This window comes from Lycorma delicatula, chromosome 5 (assembly GCF_047948215.1).
Source record: "Lycorma delicatula isolate Av1 chromosome 5, ASM4794821v1, whole genome shotgun sequence".
NCBI lineage: Eukaryota > Metazoa > Arthropoda > Insecta > Hemiptera > Fulgoridae > Lycorma > Lycorma delicatula.
In genome coordinates this window covers 100,106,444-100,130,307 of record NC_134459.1, presented here as the reverse complement: position 1 = coordinate 100,130,307, position 23,864 = coordinate 100,106,444, and the positions used below count along the sequence as shown (strand labels likewise).

The 23,864-nt window shown below is 30.8% G+C and overlaps 1 protein-coding gene across 1 annotated transcript in view; it reads left to right on the top strand.

Moving 5' to 3' along the window:
* The first annotated feature begins 5,963 nt into the window (after nt 1-5,963).
* LOC142325717 (LETM1 domain-containing protein LETM2, mitochondrial-like) overlaps nt 5,964-23,864 on the top strand; it is a 34,963-nt gene continuing 17,062 nt past the window's right edge. The window contains exons 1-5 of the mRNA XM_075367748.1: nt 5,964-6,002; nt 9,382-9,467; nt 16,929-17,296; nt 21,157-21,356; nt 22,395-22,538. Of these exons, the coding sequence (XP_075223863.1) occupies nt 5,964-6,002; nt 9,382-9,467; nt 16,929-17,296; nt 21,157-21,356; nt 22,395-22,538 (837 nt within the window). The remainder of the gene's footprint in view (nt 6,003-9,381; nt 9,468-16,928; nt 17,297-21,156; nt 21,357-22,394; nt 22,539-23,864) is intronic.

The following is a 23,864-nucleotide window of genomic DNA, read 5'->3' as shown; positions in this document are numbered from 1 at the left end:
AAAATTGTTGTTGTTTCTATCAACACTTGTTTTGTTGGTTAGTATTTTTGGTGTTTAAAAACACAATCAAGTAATGATTTGGGTGCATAGTCTAACTGAATTTAGGTATAGGAAAAAATTTTTGTGTGAAAACTTTGTTGTTAGGGAAGGCATGGGGATTGCGTGAATCAGTTAATTTGATGGTTGAGGATTGTAAGTTATGCTAGGTGTTCATGGTTGGAAGAGGCCATACGAAGGTGATCGTAGGTTGTATAAATACACTGATGGAAATGTCTGTTGAGGCATTTGCATCAGTGGCATCCTGATAGAGGCCAAACTGATGATAATGTTATGTTATCAAGTCTAAAAGACGACCTCCAGTAAAGCTCATCAGGGCTAGGAATAGAGGGTATGGTGTGGCAACTGGGATCACCACAAAGTGGATGCCTTTCCCTATAGGGTCAGGACGTACACAAGTTAAAAAGAGGCACAGTGATAGACTATGTCCTTTCTAATATCATTCTTTTCTGTAAAGCATTCTTCTTTTGTTTACTACTTTTATCATAGCTTCCCAATTTTATATTCATTTTTTATATTGATGCATAATTTAATATCAATGCATTTCATGTGTAACTGAAAAACTCATCATCAATTTTTTTTATTTGTCATTACATCAATACTTGGCACCTGTACTTTCCCAAGTAAAAAATTAAATAATTTCTACAACCCTGCTACTGGAATTTTTAAGAACAATTTTATCATGTAGCATAGAATACTTAAATCAAATTTATTAAATTTTCACATGAATTTATTAAATTTGTATGAAATTTCTTAAGAATCTTTCTATAAACTATTTTTAATAGAACACTCACTTAATGATAATAATATGAATAGATATTATTTATCTGTCCTGTTATATAGAATAGAGGTTGTTTGTTTGCACAAGATAATCTCAAAACCAATGAATATAAAAAGTTTCTATGTTGCTTTTATTTTTTCTTGAATATCATAGACTGTACAATAATTATATAATCCCTATACATGCTCTAATATAATTCCTTTTGTTAATTCTTTATGGCAATAAGATTAATAAAAAGTATAAGTAAAAGATAAAAGTCTGATTGTAAGAAATCTGTTGACAACACATCTACTAAACTTCAGAATTTGATTATTTGGATTCAGAATACTATTCCGTTCATTCATACCATTTCATACCATTTCGTTTGGTTTCATTTTCCTTTGTCTTTTGGTTGGTCAAAGGTTTATTCCTCGGTTGTGTAACAATCTTTTGTGTTGAGATATCCGTTTTTTTCTTTATTTGTTTTTTTGTTTCGGTTTTCGATACTTTTTCTAATTAGTCGACTCTTCAATTTATGATCGATGGTACGTGCGACCATGCTTGCCAATACTGGTGCCATTTCAGAAATTACATCCTTTGTTTTAAAAGAAGCTGCAGGAGTTGCAGCAACCTGAGTATAGGACGTAAGCTTTGGTGATCTGCTGAGCACAGTTTTTCTGGTTTGGAAGTAGCTGAACTTTTGAATGGTCTTAACTTCCTCTATTGCTAGTTCTTCCTTATAGATCGAACAATTTCGCGATCTAGCAGAATGATGACCATGGCAGTTAACATAAACCGGCAGATCCTTACAGGGGTCGTCTGGATGTAATGACAAACCATAGGGACAGATCTGTTTCCTTGTGCATCTCGCTGCGGTATCCAAATTTCTGACATCCAAAGCACTGCAATAGAATCTGAATGTTGGACGGACATCCAGTCTATGACAGCCAGCCTTAAGTTTCTTAGAACACTTAGGTTTGTTAAATGTTAAAATATGAGAAGCGGAGGATTATAGGGCTATGGGCATTGACTACTTTGGTCATTAGCTCTTTTCCCAAACAAAAAAGTAAAAAGGCTCTACTTCCTTCAAATTTTCATATTAAAAATATTCAAGACTATTACATGCTTCTTGTTTATAATACAATAACAAAAAACTCAAAATCTTGGTTAGTAAATATAGTTGTCCTGACCCCAAAGGGGAAGATCCTGGCACGTGACGATTCTGGTCACCATGCCACCCCCTCTGTACCTAGCCCTGATGGGCTTTACCAAAGGTCACCTTCTACACCCACAGACTGATTGGCGTCTCTCAGTCATCATCTTGGTCTCAGTCAGAATTTCACTGATGCAAATACCATGAATGACATTTCCATCTATGTAAACCCTCTAAACTAACATAATGAAAAACAAATAACCAAAACTACTCATACGGAATAGACTGAGCAAATTATCAATTTTGAGCTAAATGCCCAACAACAAAAGAAAATTAAATGAACAACACCGCAAAATAAAACAAAAACAAATAACAGCAAAAAAAAACTTCAAAATGCCTATCATGGCAACTAAAATGCCCAAGCGACTTTAACGACCTGTGTTACATAAACATCCATTCCTACACGCCCTACCCAACAAGCTAATTAACCAAATATTTCATAAAACTCTTTACTATAACCCATTTGGCCCAGCTTTTCCATTTATAATGAAATCCAAATAAGACCCAATATAAAGCTGCTTCACAACCTCTAATCGTCTATCCTCATAATGAAGACAGATATACAAAATATGAAAAGCATTGTTCATTATACCAAAACTTTGACACAGACCTGAATCAGCCAGGCTGAAACAAGCCAAATTATCCCTAAAAGCACCACGACCTGAAAGAAACTGTGGCATATTTATATTTTAGGAGATACCCAAGAGGCGCCCAGTTAAATCATCAGGGAAGAGACCACACATATAACGCCCATTAGTTGTCTCATCCCATCTCTCTCTTGCATTTTCAAACTTGTGGGTATAGTTTTCTTCACTTCAATGCTGCATTGGCATTGTGGTGAATTTCTATCTCCCCATACGTCAGCCCAAAAGCTCTCATTTCTTCTTCAGTTACATTGCCACCACTTATATTGTTCTTCCCATTAATTTTCCTGCTTTGGATTTCTTGGAAAATCATATTATTGTTCCAGAAGGCTACTCTCTCTTTGTGTCATCATATTCTTTGCTCTTTCGCAACAATTTGCTGCTTGAGGGTGTTTACCACAGAATGGTCTACCTTATAAGTGATCTTTTACTTATCTTTTAGTTTCTGGATTCCCTCCCTTACTCTTTTATTGGTACGTGTCCCATTCTTGACTTTGTCGTAAACTAGCTGTGACAATTCGTTTCTCAATTGCATGATTCTACTATTGATGTGCCTGGCTCAAGGAGGTTCTTGCCCCAGTTGTGTAATTCGTTTACCTCTCATGTCTGCCTTTCTTCTCCTTTTCCTTCCACTGACTGGTCAAGTACGGTCAAAATTCAGAATGTTTTTGATTGAAAATAAATCAAGTAACGATGTGAGTTACTTGATCAATTCCATTTTAATATGAATTCACTAGATCAAATTTTTGCAACTAATTAACAGAATGAATTCAATAAGATATGAATCACTATTAAGAATACTATTTAAAAATAAGTTGTGATACATTTTGTTCATCACATCACTTTCCCTGAGATTTAAATGGTTTGCAAAAAACATTAACTCAGCATAAATATGTTTAGGCATAGAGTTGTATGTAGAAAAAAATGCCTTATATTGAAATATAAAAGAAACTTCATGTTGTAGGAAAATGATTGAATGAAAGTTTAAGCTTGACCGAATGTGTCAGCATGTATGCTGACACATTTACAACCATGTTTGATATGATCCAAAAAATCATGTCAATTAAATAGTTTATAGTAGTAGTAAATAAATATCAAATAGTTTTGACATTTATATTGCAGAGTTCAATATAAATATCTAATAAATCATGAAAAATCTTTAGTACTATATAAAAAATAAAGATACAAATAATTAAATAATTTTGGATTTTTTAATTGTAGCTGCTTTAATTAAAAAAAAAAATAATAATAATTAAAATATGCAATAATTATAAAGAAATAAAACATAATATAGAAGTAAAATAAAAATAAGTGTTGCTTGAATTTAATATAGATAATGGTACTGCATCAAGAAAATTATTTTATAAATAAAAAAAATTTAGGGCAATGAAAATATTTTTGGTAATCCAGAGAAGCTATTAATTAATATCAATGTTATCATTAGCCATGAATTGAAACCAAGTCTATTAATTTAGTGCTAACAAGTGTAATTTCCTTTGAACAATTAATTAATTAATTAAAAAACATATAGAATGTTCAATGCTGACCTTCAGCAACATTAATCTTCTTGCGCTAGCCTTTGAACACAGGCATGTGAATGGCAATTGCTTGATGGTCGTATTATAGACTGTGATGTGATGCTAGTAGGAGTAATGGGCTGGCGTTCTAAAAGTGCTACTTATTTAATATTTTAATAGTTATTTACTAGTGATTAGTAATGAGCAAAGCAAATATCTCATCAATGTGGCGGTATCTTTATTTCTGACATAATCACTCATATCAGAAACTGATTTTTACCTGTTCCTTTCTAAATTTAAAATAACTCCATCCAGATGAGTGAATTCCACTGATCTCTATATAACTGGATGCCGGATTCTTATCAATACAATTAAGTGATCAATACTGTGTTAAAATATAATTAAGTGGTGGCATCTCGGCCTTTCATCCGGAGGTCCCAGGTTCAAAATCCGGTCAGGCATGGCATTTTCACGGGCTACTTGTCATTTATCTCATGCTTTTTTTTGTTTAACCTCCGGGACCATCGTTAGGTATTACTTCAGAGGATGATAATGTAGCGTGTGAAAATGGCATGCCTGACCGTGATTCGAACCCGAGACCTCCCGATGAAATGCTAAGACACTACCATTCGCACCATGGAGGCCGGCATTCATCTCATCCTCTGAAGCAATATCTAACGGTTATCCTGGGGGTAAAGAAAAAAAGTTATATTGAAGCATACTCCAGCGCCGCAGAATGAGCGGCTGGGAACTAAATAAAACCATTGTACGCTTGCGCGACTATAATCGTGAAGTTTATTTTGCTCAAGTCAGATAACTAGCTGATCTCCGTGGCGCGACTGGTAGCGTGTCGGCCTTTCATCCGGAGGTCCCTGGTTCAAATCCCGGTCAGGCATGGCATTTTCACACACGCTACAAATCATTCATCTTCATCCTCTGAAGAATGCCTAATGGTGTATCCGGAGGTTAAAAAAAAAGTCGGATAACCAAAAGAAACCCACGGGTTGGTCTAGTGGTGAACGCGTCTTCGCAAATCTGCTGATTTGGAAGTCGAGAGTTCCAGGGTTCAAGTCCTAGTAAAGACAGTTACTTTTTTTACGGATTTGAATACTAGATCGTGGATACCGGTATTCTTCGGTGGTTGGGTTTCAATTAACCACATATCTCAGAAATGGTCGACCTGAGACTGTAAAGACTACACTTCACTTACACTCATACATATCATCCTCTTAAGTAATACCTGACGGTTATTCCCGGAGGCTAAACAGGAAAAAACAAGACAATCAAAAGAACAGTTATTTTCGCAACACAAGCAGAAATTTACGGACAGTTGTAGAAAATTTGTATAGAGATTAGATATATAGTTATATATGAAACCGTTCAAACCGATTCTTGCATTCGAGCTGGGCGCAAGTTCTAATTATTGCAAATAGTGTATAGTGGTTAGTGGTACAATGGCAAATTTTATAAAGTTTGGATCAAATGATATCGTAAAATTTATTGAAATTTATCGTAGCCATGAATGTTTATGGAATACAAATAACCCCAACTATAAAAACAGGGATATTAGGAATGATGCAATTTCTTCCTTCGCTAACGAATTAGGTATTGATGGGTTTGGATAAAAAGAAATAACAACCACAATTAAAAATATTAGAAGCCAATATTTACAAGAGAAGAAAAAGATACGAGCATCTACGGGAACTTGATCCATTGCAGAGGATGTTTATACTCCCAAATTACATCGGTTTCATTTACTGGATAGCTTCCTCATGACCAGTGTTGAACCAAGGGATACAACATCAAACCTGGTAAATGTGTTTTTTATTTTTTTCATTTAATTTTACAAGCAATTTCATAATTAAATTATTTAATTAAGGTAATTAAGGTAACAAAAAAATGAATTCAAAATATTTTTGGTTTATGCACTTTATTAGGCAATAATAACGTACCCAAATAAACAAAATATTACCAACCTAAGATAAACCGTAAAAAATTTAGTATTTTTTTTAATTTTGTAAATTTTTTTATATGATACAAATTTATTTCTAATTTTCTGAGAAGGCACTTTCTTGCCAAAGTACAGCTCCTTCTGTACTGAAATAATGGCAATATTTTTCACAAACAAGTATTGCATCTTTAGCAGAGTTTCCATAATTTTATGCATTATATTTTTAAAAGCTTCTGGTTTTGAAATTTTTCTGTGATCGACTCCTATATTGGGCTTTTTCTTTCTTTTTCCTGTTTAGCTTCCGGTAACTACCGTTTAGATAATTCTTCAGAGGATGAATGAGGATGATATGTATGAGTGTAAATGAAGTGTGGTCTTGTACATTCTCAGTTCGACCATTCCTGAGATGTGTGGTTAATTGAAACCCAACCACCAAAGAACACCGGTATCCACGATCTAGTATTCAAATTTGTGTAAAAATAACTGGCTTTACTAGGACTTGAACGCTGTAACTTTCGACTTCCAAATCAGCTGATTTGGGAAGACGCGTTAACCACTAGACCAACCCGGTGGGTTTCCTATATTGGGCTGGTCTTCTTCAATATAACTCGGAGGAGTGGTACCTGGTGATGTTTTCCTGAGTCAATTATGTAACGCGCACGTTGCTTTAATTGCATGATCGACTTTATATGGTGCACGTTTTATTGGCTTTTCGAACACCCGAAATCGTACCATTAAAATGCCAAATGCATTTTCAACAATCCTTCGGCACCTACAGATACGATAGTTGTAAATTAGTTGTTCCTTTGATAAATTACCTCGACGCGGGTATGGTTTTAGAAGGTAGGTTTTTAAGGGAAATGCTTCGTCTCCCACAAACACAGAGTTATCAGGCAAATTTAAGGATTTTCCTTCAATAGCCTTTTTCAGAGAACAATCATTAAAAATCTCACCATCAGAACTTCTCCCTTTTGATCCTACATTGATATACACGAAACAGTAATCGTAATCTACAACTGCGAGCAATACAAGGCTAAAAGAGTGCTTGTAATTGTAAAAATCAGAACCGGTACCATTATGACATTTTATAATAACGTGTTTCCCATCAATGGCACCTGTACAATTTGGAAAACTCCATCTTATGTCAAACCCCGTTATTATTTTATTCCATTCTTCTGAACCTTCGGAACCTGAAAATAGATAAGGGTCAAGAAATAGTGTAAAAATTAGTTACAAAGCGTTACAAAAACTAATCACGAAAAAATTAAAATGTTTTTGATTTGAATCAATCACTTTCATAATAATAATGTTATATCATAAATACAATAGCATTATTATTACGATATTATAGAGAGTGTCCCATATAAAACGCAACCCATCAATCATTCGTTCATGAAATTTCAAAAGTCAAGTTTACTCCCTTACTCGTTACTGAAATGGACTCGTCCAACATCTGAACATCGCGGCAACGCAGTAGAACACTACCGATAGTAACAACAATGCAATCATAACGTTCGGTGTATTGCTAGAGACAAGATGGTGTTTTAGCTAGATGAACGTGTTTTCATTGTCGAGTCTTACTTCAGTACGAAATCAGCGGTTGCAGTGCAAGCTTTGTTTCACCATAAGTACCCAGATAAACCGGCTCCTAACAAAACATCAGTATTAAGGTTAGTCGCAAAATTTAGAGAGACCGGTTCTGTTAATAACAAGGAACACAAAAGATCTGCGTCAGTGTTGAATACAGATACAGTCGCTGAAATCAAAGACCGATTACTCGCCTCGCCAAATAAATCGATCAGACGTTTGTCTGCCGAAATTAATTTGTTCATCTAAATCGACTGTTCATCCGGCGACCAAACAATTACAATTACGACCTTATCGCATTCAAACGGTTCATAGACTTCTTGAGCCCGACAAAGAGAAACGTCTACAATATTGTCAACGGTTCCGTCGATTTCTGCGAGAGGCAGTTAATGTTATGGATTCGTTATTTTTCACAGGTGAAGCACGGTTTCATTTGGACGGCTACGTAAACAGCCAAAACAGAATTTGGAGCGCTGAAATTCCCCACGTTTATCACGAAAAACAATTACACCCGCAGAAGTTGGGCGTGTGGTGCGCGATATCGCGGAAGATAGTAATCGGCCCTATTTTTTTCGAGTTCACCATTAATGCAGAACGATATCAGGATATTTTATTTCGGTTCATCGCACTCTTGGAAGAGGAAGACAGACACTGCTGGCTACAACATGACGGTGCGACATCGCACTACGCAGGTTCAACTTTCGTCGAGGAATTCTTTGGTAATCGTGTTATCGATCGAGGGTTGTGGCCACCAAGATCTCCAGATTTCATTGCGGCGGATTTTTTTCTATGGGGTTATCTCAAAGGAAAAGCCTACAGCAACAAACCACGAACACTTGAACGATTGAAAGTCAATATTGAACAACCTGTATTAAATATTCAGCCACAAACTTTGAAAAAAGTTGCAAGAAACGCTGTAAAAAGAATCGAAGCTTGTATTCAAGAAGATGGCGGCCACTTCCAACATTTACTCTAAATGGATGGTAATAATAAAAATTACATTTCAATTTACACATGCCTTTTTATTATTTCAATACCTACCAAAATAAGGTTGGGTTGCGTTTTATATGGGACACTCTGTACAATATTATTATTAAAAATCGTAACCTAACTTATATTCAAAGCCGATAGAGACAATTTATGAAGTAAAAAATTCCAGTATAAATTTTTTTGAAAATTTACCTAAAAAAAGTTTGTTACTGACTTTTTTTTCAGCTTTCTTTGAAGTGGGTCTTTAAAATTTTTTTACTATATAAAGGGATAAATTATTATTTAATAATAAATAAGTTAATGTAATATTTTCTTTTCTATTTTAATTGATACGGTGTTCTTTCAGGAGGGCAGCACTCAACTGTCCGAAATATCACATTCAGACGTTATTGAAAATCCAGACGTTATTGTAGAAGCGGCAACCAAAAACGTCCCTGCTTCAAAAAATGCTAAACTACACAAAAAAAGAGGTACGTTGATGACGACAGTGTTGAAGCGGCTCTAGACAAACTAGAACAGATTTCCGAAAAAACCGCTGCTAAAGAAGACGAATTAGATAAATTTGGAGATTATGTAGCAGCAAGTTTGCGCAAACTTAAAACCATAAGCTGCATAAACGCCCAAGATGAGATTCAGGCTGGCTGTCGAAATACAAATTACAGGATATACCTGCTGAAACAACACCAACATCATCTACACCAATGCCCGAATCTCCGTATCAGAATGCAGGTGAAACAAGTGGCGATGGGTAGAATGTTTCAGAAGTTTTATTTACAAACCTGTAAAACCAAAGTATCTGTATTTGAACAATCCAGTTTATTATTATAAATATAAAAATACATCATTATATGTATTAAATGTTCATGTATTTGCCACTTCCTTGATTGTATTATTAAAGCATAACATAATTTTTAAGTGTTAATATTGAAAATTGAAGCAATTTCACAGCCCAAAAATTGTTTCTATTTTTAATATTAAAATTTAAAAATTATTTCATATATAAATACTTATATCTATGTATCATTTTTCCTTACCTTAATATATTCTTCTAAAACGAAGTGTATAGCTTGGAGAATATCAACTACAAAAGTACTTATAGTGCAAGTTGGAACAATGCTTGAAAACTGTCTCGTAAAGCTAAATATTTCAATATTATTTCTAGTTTTGTACGAGCTGGAATTGGCTGTCGCATAACTGTATGTTGCTTTTGTATTCTCGACCCGATTCTGTCTAACAAATATTCAAATTGTTCCTTCGTGACGCGAAACATTTTTTTATAATATTTTTCATCCTCAGTTTTTAGTTCAATACATAAAGTTTCTGAAGCAACATGCTGGTTACGCCTTTGTACCCATTCTTTCATTCAAACTCTCCTTCGCTCTCTCAATAACTCTTTCTGCAAAATATCAGCAACAATTATACCTTCCCGCACGAAGTTCATTCTGGCACTACTGACGTCGGAATATTTCGATTTTCTCGAAGGCTGAATACGAGAAACTCTCCACGACTAGCAATTTCCTCGAATGCACGATATTGTAGATAGTACGAGAATCGTAAGATATTTTACATTTAACGATTTTCTCGATGAACTTATTTTCTCGAAGGCCAAGTAAGAGAAACTCTCCTGTCTAAATCAGCCCATACAGATCAGTGTTCTATATACAAAATCAGAACACTGCTGCTGCATCGGTTTAAAACGTAATTTTATCCCTACTCTTACACTTACCTCTGCACATGCGCCGTTTCATTTTATTTAATACCACTCATTTAGTAGCGCTAGTTTATATCTCAAATTTTACAAATTCCAATATATGGGATCCCCTATCCAGTTATATAGAGATTAATGGTGAATTCGTAGTAATAATTTCATTGCTAGTTTTCCCCTAATTACATTTATGTACGTAAGCAGTGATGCATTCTAATTCTTAGTAAAAATAATATTTCTTTGCTTTGATAAGAACAGAAGTTTAGTGCGTTTGATAAATTTTCTGTATATTATTAAACGGAGGAGATGTTTCAGTGAATTGTAATAAAACATATTTTTTATTTTATGTATTGTATTTGTAATGTTGGTAACACTGATTTTCATATGATCGACAATAAGCGGCTAAGAGACGGGAATTCAGATAAAATTTCCAAACATGTTTAAATAGAAAATATGAATATATTTTACACTTGAAATTGATATGTATTACACTTCAAAATTTGCATATGTTGGTTTTTTATAAAATGTAATTAACAAAATAAAATGAAAAAAATCTTTCGATTTCATACAGAATCATATATTTTAGTAAGAGGTAAAATTATATTTTAAGATGTTACTTTTAATTACCGTTTTTGTTGATTGTAATTTAAATCTGTGAAAGGATCTGTATTTGTCGTTTGTATTCGTGAATTAAAAAATATATATATGTAAAGGTAGCAGTGATTGTTCTTTTACATACAGTAATAGTGAAGTGAATTGGTCTTATAACCTGTGAAATACTACCGGATCAACAAACGAAAATTACCGTTAACTTAATTTCGAGTGTTAATATGTTTAATGATTGTTTGATTTGTTTTGAGACATTCAGTTACACTTAGCGTAGGCAATAAAAGAATGGAAGGAACCTCATTTGTTGGTTCAATTGTAAATATTTTTAATATGGTAGTGTCAAAAATTGATTGATTGTACTGTATCTATTGTCTACAGTGTTATATTAGCAAGTATTTTCATCACAATGAACATTGTGTAAGTTTTTTGAAATATGTTTAAGAAATAAATACGAATGACTGTTTTAACAATGTTTTGATAAAGTGATTTACCAATATAATTACAATCTATGGAAAGTGTGTTGAATTATTCTGGCTTCTTCTGCTGTTTTTAATAGACTGATTCCTTATAATTCAATATGTCAAACCAATGAAAAATGAAAAAAGGCAATGTAATACAACAGAAGCTTTTACTAATGTAATTCACAGCATTTTCAGTGAGAGAATTTTTAATTTACTAAAGAATAGCAATATATCTTAAGTAAAGGAGTATATATGAAAGGAATTTGTTGTGAGTGCAGATTTCTTTTCTTATAATTGTGTGCAAACAGCTTTAAAATTGAATTGCTTACAAGTTTTCTAAAAAAATGATGTTGCCAAAAGTTTTACTATTAGTTACTCGTATTATCATTTTAAACCATACAGATCTTTTAAAAAATAACTACAAGCAATTGTGGGAAGTGAGAAACTTGTAAAGAATTCCTTTTTCAGTTACTGTTTTTCTGTTTAGGGGAGAACTCTCTGGAATGTAAATGCATGATATTATCATGCATGTGTACTGCATTTACTTTTTATAAATTATTTTGATTTTTTGTGCCTTTTCATCTAATTTCCTTAGATTACTTAAACAGTAACATAGAGTTAATTTTATTTTTTATTAAAACCCATTATAAATTGCTGATATAATACTGACATCGAAGTAGCTTGATTATTATGTAAATTACTTTAAAAATGATGAATTTGATTTGCCGATTTCCTTGGTAGAGTGTTAGTGCCCTTGTCTTTTATTTGGAGGTTCTGGGTTTGAGTTCTGGTCAGGCAAGGCATTTTTTTATGTGCTACAAAAAAATTCATTTCATTATCATCCATCAGCAGCTTTTATTGGGTACCAGTCAGAATGAAACTGAATGTAGACATATATAATACCTGACATAACTGAATATTTTACATATATAATAAACTCACAGAATGCATTATTTCTGTTTAATAACATTCATAGTTACACATGTGTGGTTAGATGCATATACTTATGGTGTAAATGCATACATAAATAAATGGAATAATGTCATATTTATTTTCCAGTTTGCCTAATATTAATGCAGGTTAAGAATGGAGGTCTTTCAATGAGTCAGTCAATTTGCAATTAATCAAGTTAGCTATATTGTTGTTTATTAATTTCTTATCTTTAATATATAATTTTAATGCTACAATTAAAAATAAAAGATAAGTGTTTGATGCCTTTTTTACTTTAGAATCTGCGTACAAAAACAACAGTGATAATAATAAAATGGGAATAGCTTGAAATGGTAGTCAGTTTGTTTACCAGGTCTGGTAATGGAAGAAATAAATAGATAAACTTACATGAAAAAAAAGAATAATGTTATTGAACAAAATGATAATTCTAGTAAATAATAATTTAAAAACATAAAATTCATTTTCAATATACCAAATTATTTAAAATATTATTTTATAAGCAGTTATTACAGCAGGGCCTATTAGAATTTTCATATAAATTATCCAAGACAACTGGACTTCTAAACTAATCCATAATTGAACATCAATGTTCAAGTATTGTTGGTCTGTTTATAATATCCCTTTAGTTTCAATAAAATCATTACTCTCCCCTAACAAAATTTAAATTTTCTAAACTTCAACAGATCTTCATTTCTTCACTTCAACATTAAATGCCCATTAACTTTTACCATTCAGTACTAACTCTGCTCGTAATCCTTTATAGCCTGAAAAAATAAAAATTGGTAAACAAACAATCACCACTAAATAGATTCTTCATTGTTTGGTGTTATAAAGTATTTATTTCTTTAAATTTGCTTACATTATTTATCATCTTTAAAAATATTGTAAGTTTCAACATTTTAGATAAACTACAGAAATTATTAATTTACACAACAAAATAAAATATATACTAAATTACAAAAATATACAAAATAACAAAATATATACTGGTAATTGTAAAATAAATAAAGTGAATATTTGATGGAATTGAAAACTGTTTTATGATTGTAGAGTACAGTTTAAAATGATTAAAAACTGTGAATGACTTGCTCTCAGATCAGTGTAATCTGCTCCTCCAAAGTTCTTTTAGTGGTACCAGCAACTTCAGTAATTGGTTAATACAGTGACTGGAGTTTCTGGTTACTCTGAAGTTATTGCCACTTCTTATAAAGGTTAGGAAAACCCCTTTAGTTTATAATCAAATAATATATTCATCCTACATTGTATTTAGTGATTTATTATGTATTTTTTATTCACTTTTTGTGCGTTTGTAAATTTCTGCCATTCAAACGTATTGGGATCTTTTTACATGGGATGTATAAAATTTACATTTATGTTAAAAATGTGTAGTAAATGTGAGGTGGTTTACAAAAATTGATTCAGGTGGTGCTATATGTGTTCCTTGTAAATGAATGTCTGTCAGTGTAGGATGGTATTAAGTGAAATTATTGCTGTTAGTATATTTCTGATTTTTTTGTGTTTATCAGTACTCAGTTTGTTAGTTTGCGCTATTATTTTGTATTTTTGTTTGTTTTTTTGCTTCCAAAAGCAATTAATTTAATGTTTAATCATTTTAATGACTCTTTTGTAAAAATTTATGTAACAGTGTGTAATGCCTGTTTATATCCCTTAAAATTGAACGTGAATGTGGGTACAGTTTGGTATAGTATTTGGCGCTCAGTATATTTTGGTTATCTAGATTTAGTTTGACATATTAACATGGTTATTGTTACTAAAGGTAGTGTGTATGCCTAATAAATACTGTAATACTCACGTAATATAAATAGAGTAATAGATATTTTTTAGAAATTAATATCTATTATTACATGGAAAGAATATTTTAATTATGACAATTAATGATTATTGCAGTAAGTAATGATTATAGCAGTAGCCAGTAATGATTGTAACAGTAGGTGGCACTAGTGTTCAGTGGAATGTTCTAATTTAAAAAAAAAAACTGTAAATTTTACTGATATGACTCCAAGAAGGATGTAATGTGGCAGTAGCCAATGTTGTGTTTGAGAAATAAAAAATTTCCATTTATTTTCTTGCCGAATTGTTGACTTCATGGATCACTCAAAAAAGTTCTTATGACTGCAGTATTTATTTATACATTCTAAAGCTAAATATAAAATGTTAAAAAAAAAAATATTTTCAAAATTCGATTATACCTCAGTTTATTAGTTTGTATAAGAAAAACTTTTGTACAGTTATATATAAATAATTTTTTTAGAATAAAATATCCTGTTATAAATTATGAAATATGTTAAATTACATAATGTTTGCAGTAAAAAATTATAGGGATTCTAATAGCTGTATTGTTGTATTCCTGAATGTATTAGAGAATAAATACTACAACTTTAATTGATTCAAAGAGTTTTACCCAACAGTCAAATACTGCATATCAGATACTTGAGACAATTGATGTGAATAAACAAATATGAAAAAAATTTCTTTAGTGAGAGAACTTTGGAGAAGGCTTATATAAAAAATTGAAAATTTTACAAAGCAATATCAACCAGTAATCTGATTTTTCACAATAATTAAAATCTTGCGACCAATATAATTTAACTTTCAGAAATTCAAGTGATAAGTGAAATAGAATTGTATGATTAATATAATGATTGCTTTTTGTTGTGTAGTGCCAATATTTACAATGGGATGTTGCGAGAAATTTTACCAAGAATTTAAAACCTATTTCAAAAACCTGACAAAACCTAACATAATCACTTACAGTTATTCTTTTAGGCAAGAAACATCCCTTTTTATCATGAAAATAGTGGACTATGTCCATGAGTAAAATTTAACTTTAGAGCAAAATTAAAACAATTTCTTATGTGGATTTGAGTTCTCTTCCACGTAGGCCTGACTTACCATACTTGGATCATACAGTTTATTGCAAGTGAATATTTTTTTTAGTTCTTTCAGTATTCTTATTTGTAGTAGTACATTTAAAATAAATTAATTAAAGCTTTTACAATTTTTGACGGATATTTCTCTGAAACATGTATAGTATATCTAAATTTTGTGAATTACAATGCGGTGATTCTAGTTTTTAAAAACAGTGATTTCCCCTGATGGTTAGGTATAGGCCTGCATTTATTTTACATTTATATCTAAAGTTATTGAAAATGTCACTTTCTTAATTGTTTATTGAATCACATAAAATCAAATCCATTATTCCACTCCAGAGAGCCAGTTATAAAAAGAAAAAGCACACAACAAATTACTACCAAAAAAATTTGTTTGTTTCTTCTAAGTTTGGTAATAATCAGCAAATCAGCCTGGTGGACAAGGTGTACCAAACAACCTTTTTTTTTATTTATTTCATAAGAACTTATTGATAGAAAACTAATTATCATTATTATTTGAAGCCTGTTTGTAAATAATTTCAAACAGTGAAAATGAACTGTTTCTATTGCAATTAATTTTATTACCTGCTAAATAGACTGTATTACAATATACATTATATCTGATATAATTTATTATTAGTACTTACAGAAAGAGAATCCAGAATAGACTTTTGTATAAATAGGTAATTTTAAGTTGATGGGATATTAAACCATTTACAAAACAACTTGGTATTACTTAATTGGAAAAAAATGACTAGATTATTCTTGACTGGATTTCACAAATTCCTTAATCATGCAGCTTATCAAGCAAATTATAATGACATGCTGTCAAAGGCCTCAGTAATGTCAGAAGGGATAGCTGACAAAAATAATGCTGAAAGTTCTTTTCATAAGAACATTTACTAACATTTTTAAAAGCTTTTTCATTTCTTTAGAAAGAAAATTTATTAATAAGCCTTTATTTAAATAAAGTATAACGCAAGAATATGTGGTGTGTAAAAAAATCAGGAATGAAAAATAACTATTTCTGTAACTAATGCATAGATCTTTGTTACAATAATGGTTCCAGTATGCAGAAAATGATTTGCCTCCTTATAAAAAAAAAAATTAGACGTCCTTAAACTAAATTTCATGCAATCTGTATTGTGTGTGTGTGTGTGTGTGTGTATATATATATATATATATATATATATATATATATATATACATACACATTTGATTTTATATATATTTTTTATATTTGATTTTTACTACTTTCAGTTGATTAATTAGACAGATTCATTCACACATTACTTTGCTTTTACATTAAAAAATAATTTTCGTAATATATTTTTTGTTCCAGGCCGTGACAGCCAATTAAAAGATGCTTATTCTTCGGAAACAATAAAACACAAACATTCTTGTGTTGAATATCATAAAATATTTTCTAGTACAGTTAAAAAAATTCCAACTGATATTTTAAAGTGTAATCAACATGATACAATACTATCCAGAAAATGTTGTTTCAGTCATTATAAACCTTGTAATGATACTACATTTTATTACAGTCATATATTTAAATATTATTCTTTGATGAATTTTGTATGTTTTAGAAGAAATTTCCACTTTAATTGTTGCTTATTTGTTGAAACTGCTAAACAACAGTCATCTGGAACCGATAAGACAGTTCATGGGCCTTATTTAAATGATAAAAATGGAGATAAGTCATTACCACAAGTAAAGGAGAAAGAAATAGTTCCTGGGTTTCATAAAACAACAAATGAAAAATTGTCAGTGCATGATGTGAGAAGTAAAGCATTAGATAAAAGTAAAGCTTCTCCTTTGGAAGGAAAAAATAAATCAGTAAAAGTATCCATTGGAAGGAGAATTATTAATGAAATAAAACATTTTTATCATGGATTCAAGTTACTTTTCTATGATATATATGTTTCATCACGATTGTTGTTTCGTCTTGCAAAGGGTCAGTCACTTCGTCGAAGAGAAAAAAGATTGGTGAGTATGAAGAAATTACCTTAGTAATTCTTTATTGTTATATGATCCTGTAAAACCCCACTAAATGAGTACTATTTGGAAGGAGTCAAGCTGAAAAATGTTTTCCCTTGTGTATTCTGCATTTAACTCTTTAAAAAAGGTAGACCAGTTAGAATGTATTGGCATGATATTAAAATTTAAGAAAGCTCTAAGTTCAACATTCAGACTGAAGTTCAGATCGTACAGTTTTCAGTGAGTACAGATTCGTTTTTTTATTGGTCCAGAGAAAAACCAAGAGCCAAGAAAACTGGTTAATTTAGAAGAAACATTCAGTTTAGGAGAGTTAGTTGTCCTCAACTTACAGTCAACAGATGCTTTGTGGCATGCAGTCACAGATGAAAAGGACTTGGTCTATTAGTAGATAAATATTCTCTTGGTTAGTTGCATTCCCCTTCAGTACTGCATGAAGAATTTGGTAAATATTGCATGGAAGGGTGTAAATACTGCAAGGAGGTGGGGAGATGGCAGAATACATTATTTTTTAATTGCTATATGTAACTGTAACAGGCAAGCATTGGATTTGGTAGAAGCTTATATCCATTTAGTTACTGTAGTTTAGAAAAAGAGTTATAAAAAGAAACACCTGTCTAAAAGATGTAATTTAGAAAGTACAACAGAGTTTTAACAACTTCTGTAAGATTGTAACTATGATAAGGAATTTATATCAAAAGAGGAATGAATAATTCCAGTGCAATTAAGAGCCTCTGAAAAATAAAAGTACAAGTATAGATTAGGGATCTTGAGCTTAAGACCTTGCATATTTACTTAAAAAATCTGATTCAATTCATTACTGGCACTTTTAATTTATCACTTTGTATTAATGCGTATCCTCATCTTCCTCTTGTGGAGTGTGATAATTATTGTACATTGAAGCCATCATATGATTTTTCATTGTTTGGAATTTGGTACAGAATTGTTATCAAATGGGAGTATTTGATACAGATGTTGAAGGTATTAAAAAACAAAAAAGAACATTTTTTTCAGGAAATGCCATTGTTTGTTGACATTGGCAGTTATAAATAATTTTTTCTACTTATAGTAGCACTGTATGCTTGTCTTGTGACAGCCTACCATTTTACTCAGATGCATGTACAGTATGATGTTATGTTCTTAAGATACACATTATGTTGTTAGTGGTTTTTTAATGATGATGACATTTTGAAAGGATGCTGTTACTTCATTTATCTATCTATCTTTGTGATTTTTAAGTTGTATCAATGCCATGGTTTTACTATATGCATTTTAATTCTATTCACTTTTTTAGTTTTTAGCTTCATACCTTCTGGAACTGTCAAAAGAAGTATTTCATTACACTTTCATAAAATCCTTTCTATCTGATTAATAAAAGCTGAATATGTTTATGTTAAAACTTGCTCTCTTAAACACAGTTACTGATCAGGCTGTAAACTTAACATTGATCAGAGATGCTTCCTTGTAAGTTGATATCCTTTCCTCTTTCCTAGATTTTTATGATTCACTAGTCTCTTATAGATGCTATGGGAATTGGGTCAGCCAAAATCTGTCACAATGGCTTTTTATAGCAGACTGGAGGGTACTTTACTGGGGTTCACTGGAATTAGTGTCTTTGCTAGAGACTGTCTTAGGATTCTGTATTTCATATTCAGAGGTAAAAAAGTGTAGCTGAAATAGAGGTAAAATTAGCTGAAATAGTTATTGGGTGAAGCTGGGTTTCGTAGTCTATAAAAAATCGAATCAATGTTCAATTTAATATTAATTTCTTCTTAACATTGCAAGAAAAGGCTTTTTCTTTACATTTATAGTACTAAATCATTCATCACATGATTTTTAACATATGAAGGCTATTCCAGAATTGTCTTTTAAATTAATATTAAGAATAAACCAGTTGCTGTATCAACATGTTGCATCTGTTGTAGGTACAACAATAATCTAATTACATGCTCATCAGATTTTAAAAAAAAATCTTATTTGTGAGCAGAAGGATTTTGCAATTGCGTTGTCCAAGCAAGATCTGTAGATCTTGCTTGCTGTAGATCTTGCTATAAACATGAGTGCCATGTTTATAGTAATAATATAAGTAGCACTGCTGCAAGAAATTGCTACATTGCTGAAAATTCTTATACTACCTCATTGATATCAGGAACTTTACAGTTGGAACTAGATTTTTCTTGGAAATACTAAAATTCAGTTATTACAAAATAATTACAAAGACTTGAGCATTTAAAATTACATTACTTAGTGCAAAAATTGAAATTTAAAAACATAATAATTTGAATTATTCAAAAATGGTGGAAAAATTCAGAAGTATCTTTTTGAAGTTGAGACCAGAATTTGTAACTGTGGCTGTAATGTCATATAGTAGGATTGATTGTTTTCTTGCAGGTGAACTTAAAAAAGATTTTTTTTTGTTAAAGAGGTGGTAAAAAAATTTAATCACAGGCTTGTAAGCCTGTGGAATTTTAGACACCTTTAAAATTTTCTGTTTACCACAGTATTGTGTCAGTCTCACATTTTATTTTCGTTAATATTTCTTCAGACATAAATATTTCTTCATAACACAAATTCCATGTCAGTTTTATAAGGGATGGTGATAATGAAGTGGTTTTTCATTCCCTTCTTCACTGAGCCATTTTACTGTTATATTTAAGAATGCCAAACCTATTGATACTGAAGTACTGGTGATATTCACACCTACAAATGATATCTTCACCCAGGAACTGGCTGTGTAATAAACATCATTTCTCTCACAAAAAGTAGTTCTATCTAAGCTGTTTTTAATTCAGAAATGCATCACAGCCATAAGAAATGCTGGGATAGCTAGTGTAAAGCAACAAATCAATACAGCTTTTGTGAAAATATTCATGTAACCCCTACAATCTAGGAGAGATTTTATTTAGAATATTTCAGCCTCTTTTATATAGCTTTTGCCTCTTTGTATATCTGTGTTAATCTCCTCAAAATAAGAAAAATGTTCTTACAAACATAGAATGCAAACATTTTGTTTCAGAGTTAATGACTAGTGGAAAATTTTATCCAGATTTCCATTGTAAAGCTCAAATAATACTATGCTAAAAATTTATGGGTACAAATTACTGAGAAAAATTAATGTTTTATATGCAATTTTGTATAAAAAATTGGCCCGGAATCATATTTCAGTAGTTTGAGAAAATTATAGTAAAACAAAAAAAATTATTGTGGATAAAAAATATATTTAGGTTTGGCATAAATTTACTTTATTAAATTGTCAATAACAAAATAAAACTTCAAGAAAACGTTTTTAGAAAGTCTAATTATAAGAAAATTGATGTATTTACAAAGAAAGCAAAAACAGAATAAAATTTAAAAAAGCCTATCTTTATTGAAAGCCAAACAAAAGATTTTGAAACTCTTGCACTGCAAATACTGAATTTAAAAGTTAGGCTAATTTCTCACCTAACTATTATTTTTAATTGTTTAATTAATCTACAATGATAACAATACAATAGCTTCTTAAACTATGTACCTCCAATGTCATTTTATAGGCATGACTGCCTTCTCCAGTACTCTTGGCAGTAAAACATGATTCATTGTAAAAATTCAATTTTTACTTCTTTTTGGCTACACACTAATGTTTTCATGTGTCCCTGTAAAAAAATGTAAAGGATTCAAATTGGGGTTCTACCTGGCTTGTCACACTCATGGTCCTTCTTGACCAATGTTTGTAAATGTTTTATTGAATGGTGAGTTTTGGGATGATCAAAATGTGGTGGAAGCTTAATTCAGATGTTGCTTAAGGATTTATAAACTATGACACTTTCTTGTATTTTTTAGTATCATGGTGCAACATTTACGTAAATGTTGCACCATCATTGTGGAGTATTTGCATGGGTTACTTTGCAATAACCATTGGCAGTAATTGGTTCTCTGTTCATAATTTCTTTCTGCCATATGTTGTTGTATGCACTGAAGTTTGTATGGACGAAGACTTTCATGTTGTAATGTGCTTACATGTGGAATTTACAAATGTGCAGGTAATCTCCATAGAGTTGAAGGAATCTATCATAGGCAGTATTTGCCCATGACTATTTCTTTCTCATTCTAAATTCACAACTAACAACCCTCTTTCTTCTTTGAATATTTGTTAACAATTGTTTGTTGAGAATAATTTGTAGGGACCCTTTGGAAAAATCTCAATAGCTTCTCGAGCATTATCATTATAATATCTGTAGATAAATTGTATATCTATGTACTACTTCTCATTTGTAAGTTTAAGGTGTTTTTTTGTTGTTATTGTTTGTAATCACAAACAATAAGTTTAAGAATAGACAAAAATAATATTCTATGAATGATAACTAGTGTGCTAAAATCAATAATAAAAGTTTGTACTCTTCTCACTTTTATTTTTAGTTGAATTTTAATTAGTCATAAGTTCAGTAAGATACTAATATAGTGTTAGAAAAGTTAACCTGCAGCATGTTATGAAATGGAACATAGACCAGAAATTTCATAGACCACCATCTCATCCTGTGAAGTAATATCTAACAGAGGTCTCGGAGGTTAAAAAAAAGATCAGCAATCCTAGTGGCTAAACAAGGCACCAAAAGATTAATTAAATGTCTTTGCATTTTTTATGTCATTGCATACTAGTAAGAATCTTATATTCCTTTTCAGTGCAAGATTTTCAAAATTTTTTCTTGTGCTTTATTGACAATAAAAATAAATTTAAAAAAGTGTGTAATTTTTTATTGACTTTTAATTATCTTAATTTTTTTTAAAAGTAAATTCTCTTCAAATTTTGTCTTTATATTTTATTTGATATTAGCAGTTTAAAACAGACCTTAAGATGTTTGCTTTTCGATTGTAATTTTTTTTAATTTTACAATTTCTTTAATACAGCATTATGAGTAATGTTTATTTTTTTTCAAAAATTTATGGGTAAATGTTTTTTTTTTTATTTAAAAGTTAAATTTTGAAAATTTAACTTTTAAATATTTTCTTTTATATCTTGACTAGAAAGTGAAAAGATTTAAACATTTTTTTGTTGTTTTTTTTTTTTTTTTATAATTTAGCTTATGCGCACTATTGGTGATATATTCCGTTTAATTCCGTTTTCTGTTATTATACTTGTTCCTTTCATGGAACTTTTACTTCCTGTGCTCTTAAAGTTGTTTCCAGGAATGCTTCCAAGTACATTTCAAACTAAAGCTGATAAGGTAAATTTTGTTTGTTTTTTGTAATAGATTAGTTTGTTAGTATTATGCTGATAACATTTTAAATGTTAACAATGTATTACACAGTTCATTTTCCCATTTCTGGAGTGTAAATTTACTAAAAAAAATCCTTTTGAAGCTATTTTTAGCTTATTCATCAGTGGCATTATATACACAATTTATTGTGTTGGTGATGTAGTTAACTTGGGGGTTGAAACTAATTTGAAATTTTTAAAAATATTTCCTATTTACTGTAAGTTGTATAAAATATTGTTTATTCGAATAATTCTCCTTTGGCCATGCTTTGTATTAAAATGCATTTTTTGTAAATAAATTACAAAAAAAAAACATTTTTCTACGAGATGGTTTAACACTAAAAAAATTTTTTTTTACAAAAGTTGTTTTAATTTTTATTTGATTCATTTTTATCTTCAATGAGCTGCTGTTTAGCATTTGTGAGATAGAGCTGCTGCCATATTTAATTAAATTTTAATTACAAAAAACATAATATAACTACTGTATCTATACGTATAGGTACATGTACATATTATGCTTATAATGGTTTTTAAAGTTTTATTAAAACTTCAGTGATGAACTGGTAAGGTTTTAAAGATCAGTTTGAATAAAAGAAAAACTTAGTAATGTAAGTATTGACATTAAAAAAAGTAATGGTTTTTAAGTTAAAGAAAAAAATATTAATTCTGTTGTAAATATCCTTTTCACTTTTTCTCTAGCATATATATGTCCAGAAGTGTTGGTATATCAATATTATTATAAGGGTTGATTGCAAATATTGAAAAAGGTAATATTATTAAAGAGTGCTGGATTTAGTAGAATATATTGACTTGCAGTGAGCAAAGTTCAGTAACTGAGACAAACCACTAAATCAAGTAATTAGCGTTTAGTCTTTACACCACTTGAACTATTATGTTAGGTATTTGAGAATTAGGAATTTAATAAGTTATAGAAATTTTAATGAATGAATGTCTATTTTTGTGGAATGAGGTACAAATGATGAACCCTTCCACTTTTTTCTAAGAACGTTTTCTAAGAACTATCAGTGTAATTAAGCCACTTATTAAAATTTGAGTGAAATTAAGAAGGGTTTTTTCCCGATAGTTTCACTGTACTGGTCTTATATTTTATACCTGTTTTTAATAGCTTAAATTGAAAGAATTACTTCTCATTTGAATCAAGAAACAATGATAAGGTTGATGAAGCTCGCATAGAATGTGTGTGACATAATCCTGTAAATATTTATGAAGATAAACACGTCAGGAAACAATGATAAGGTTGATGAAGCTCGCATCGAATGTGTGTGACATAATC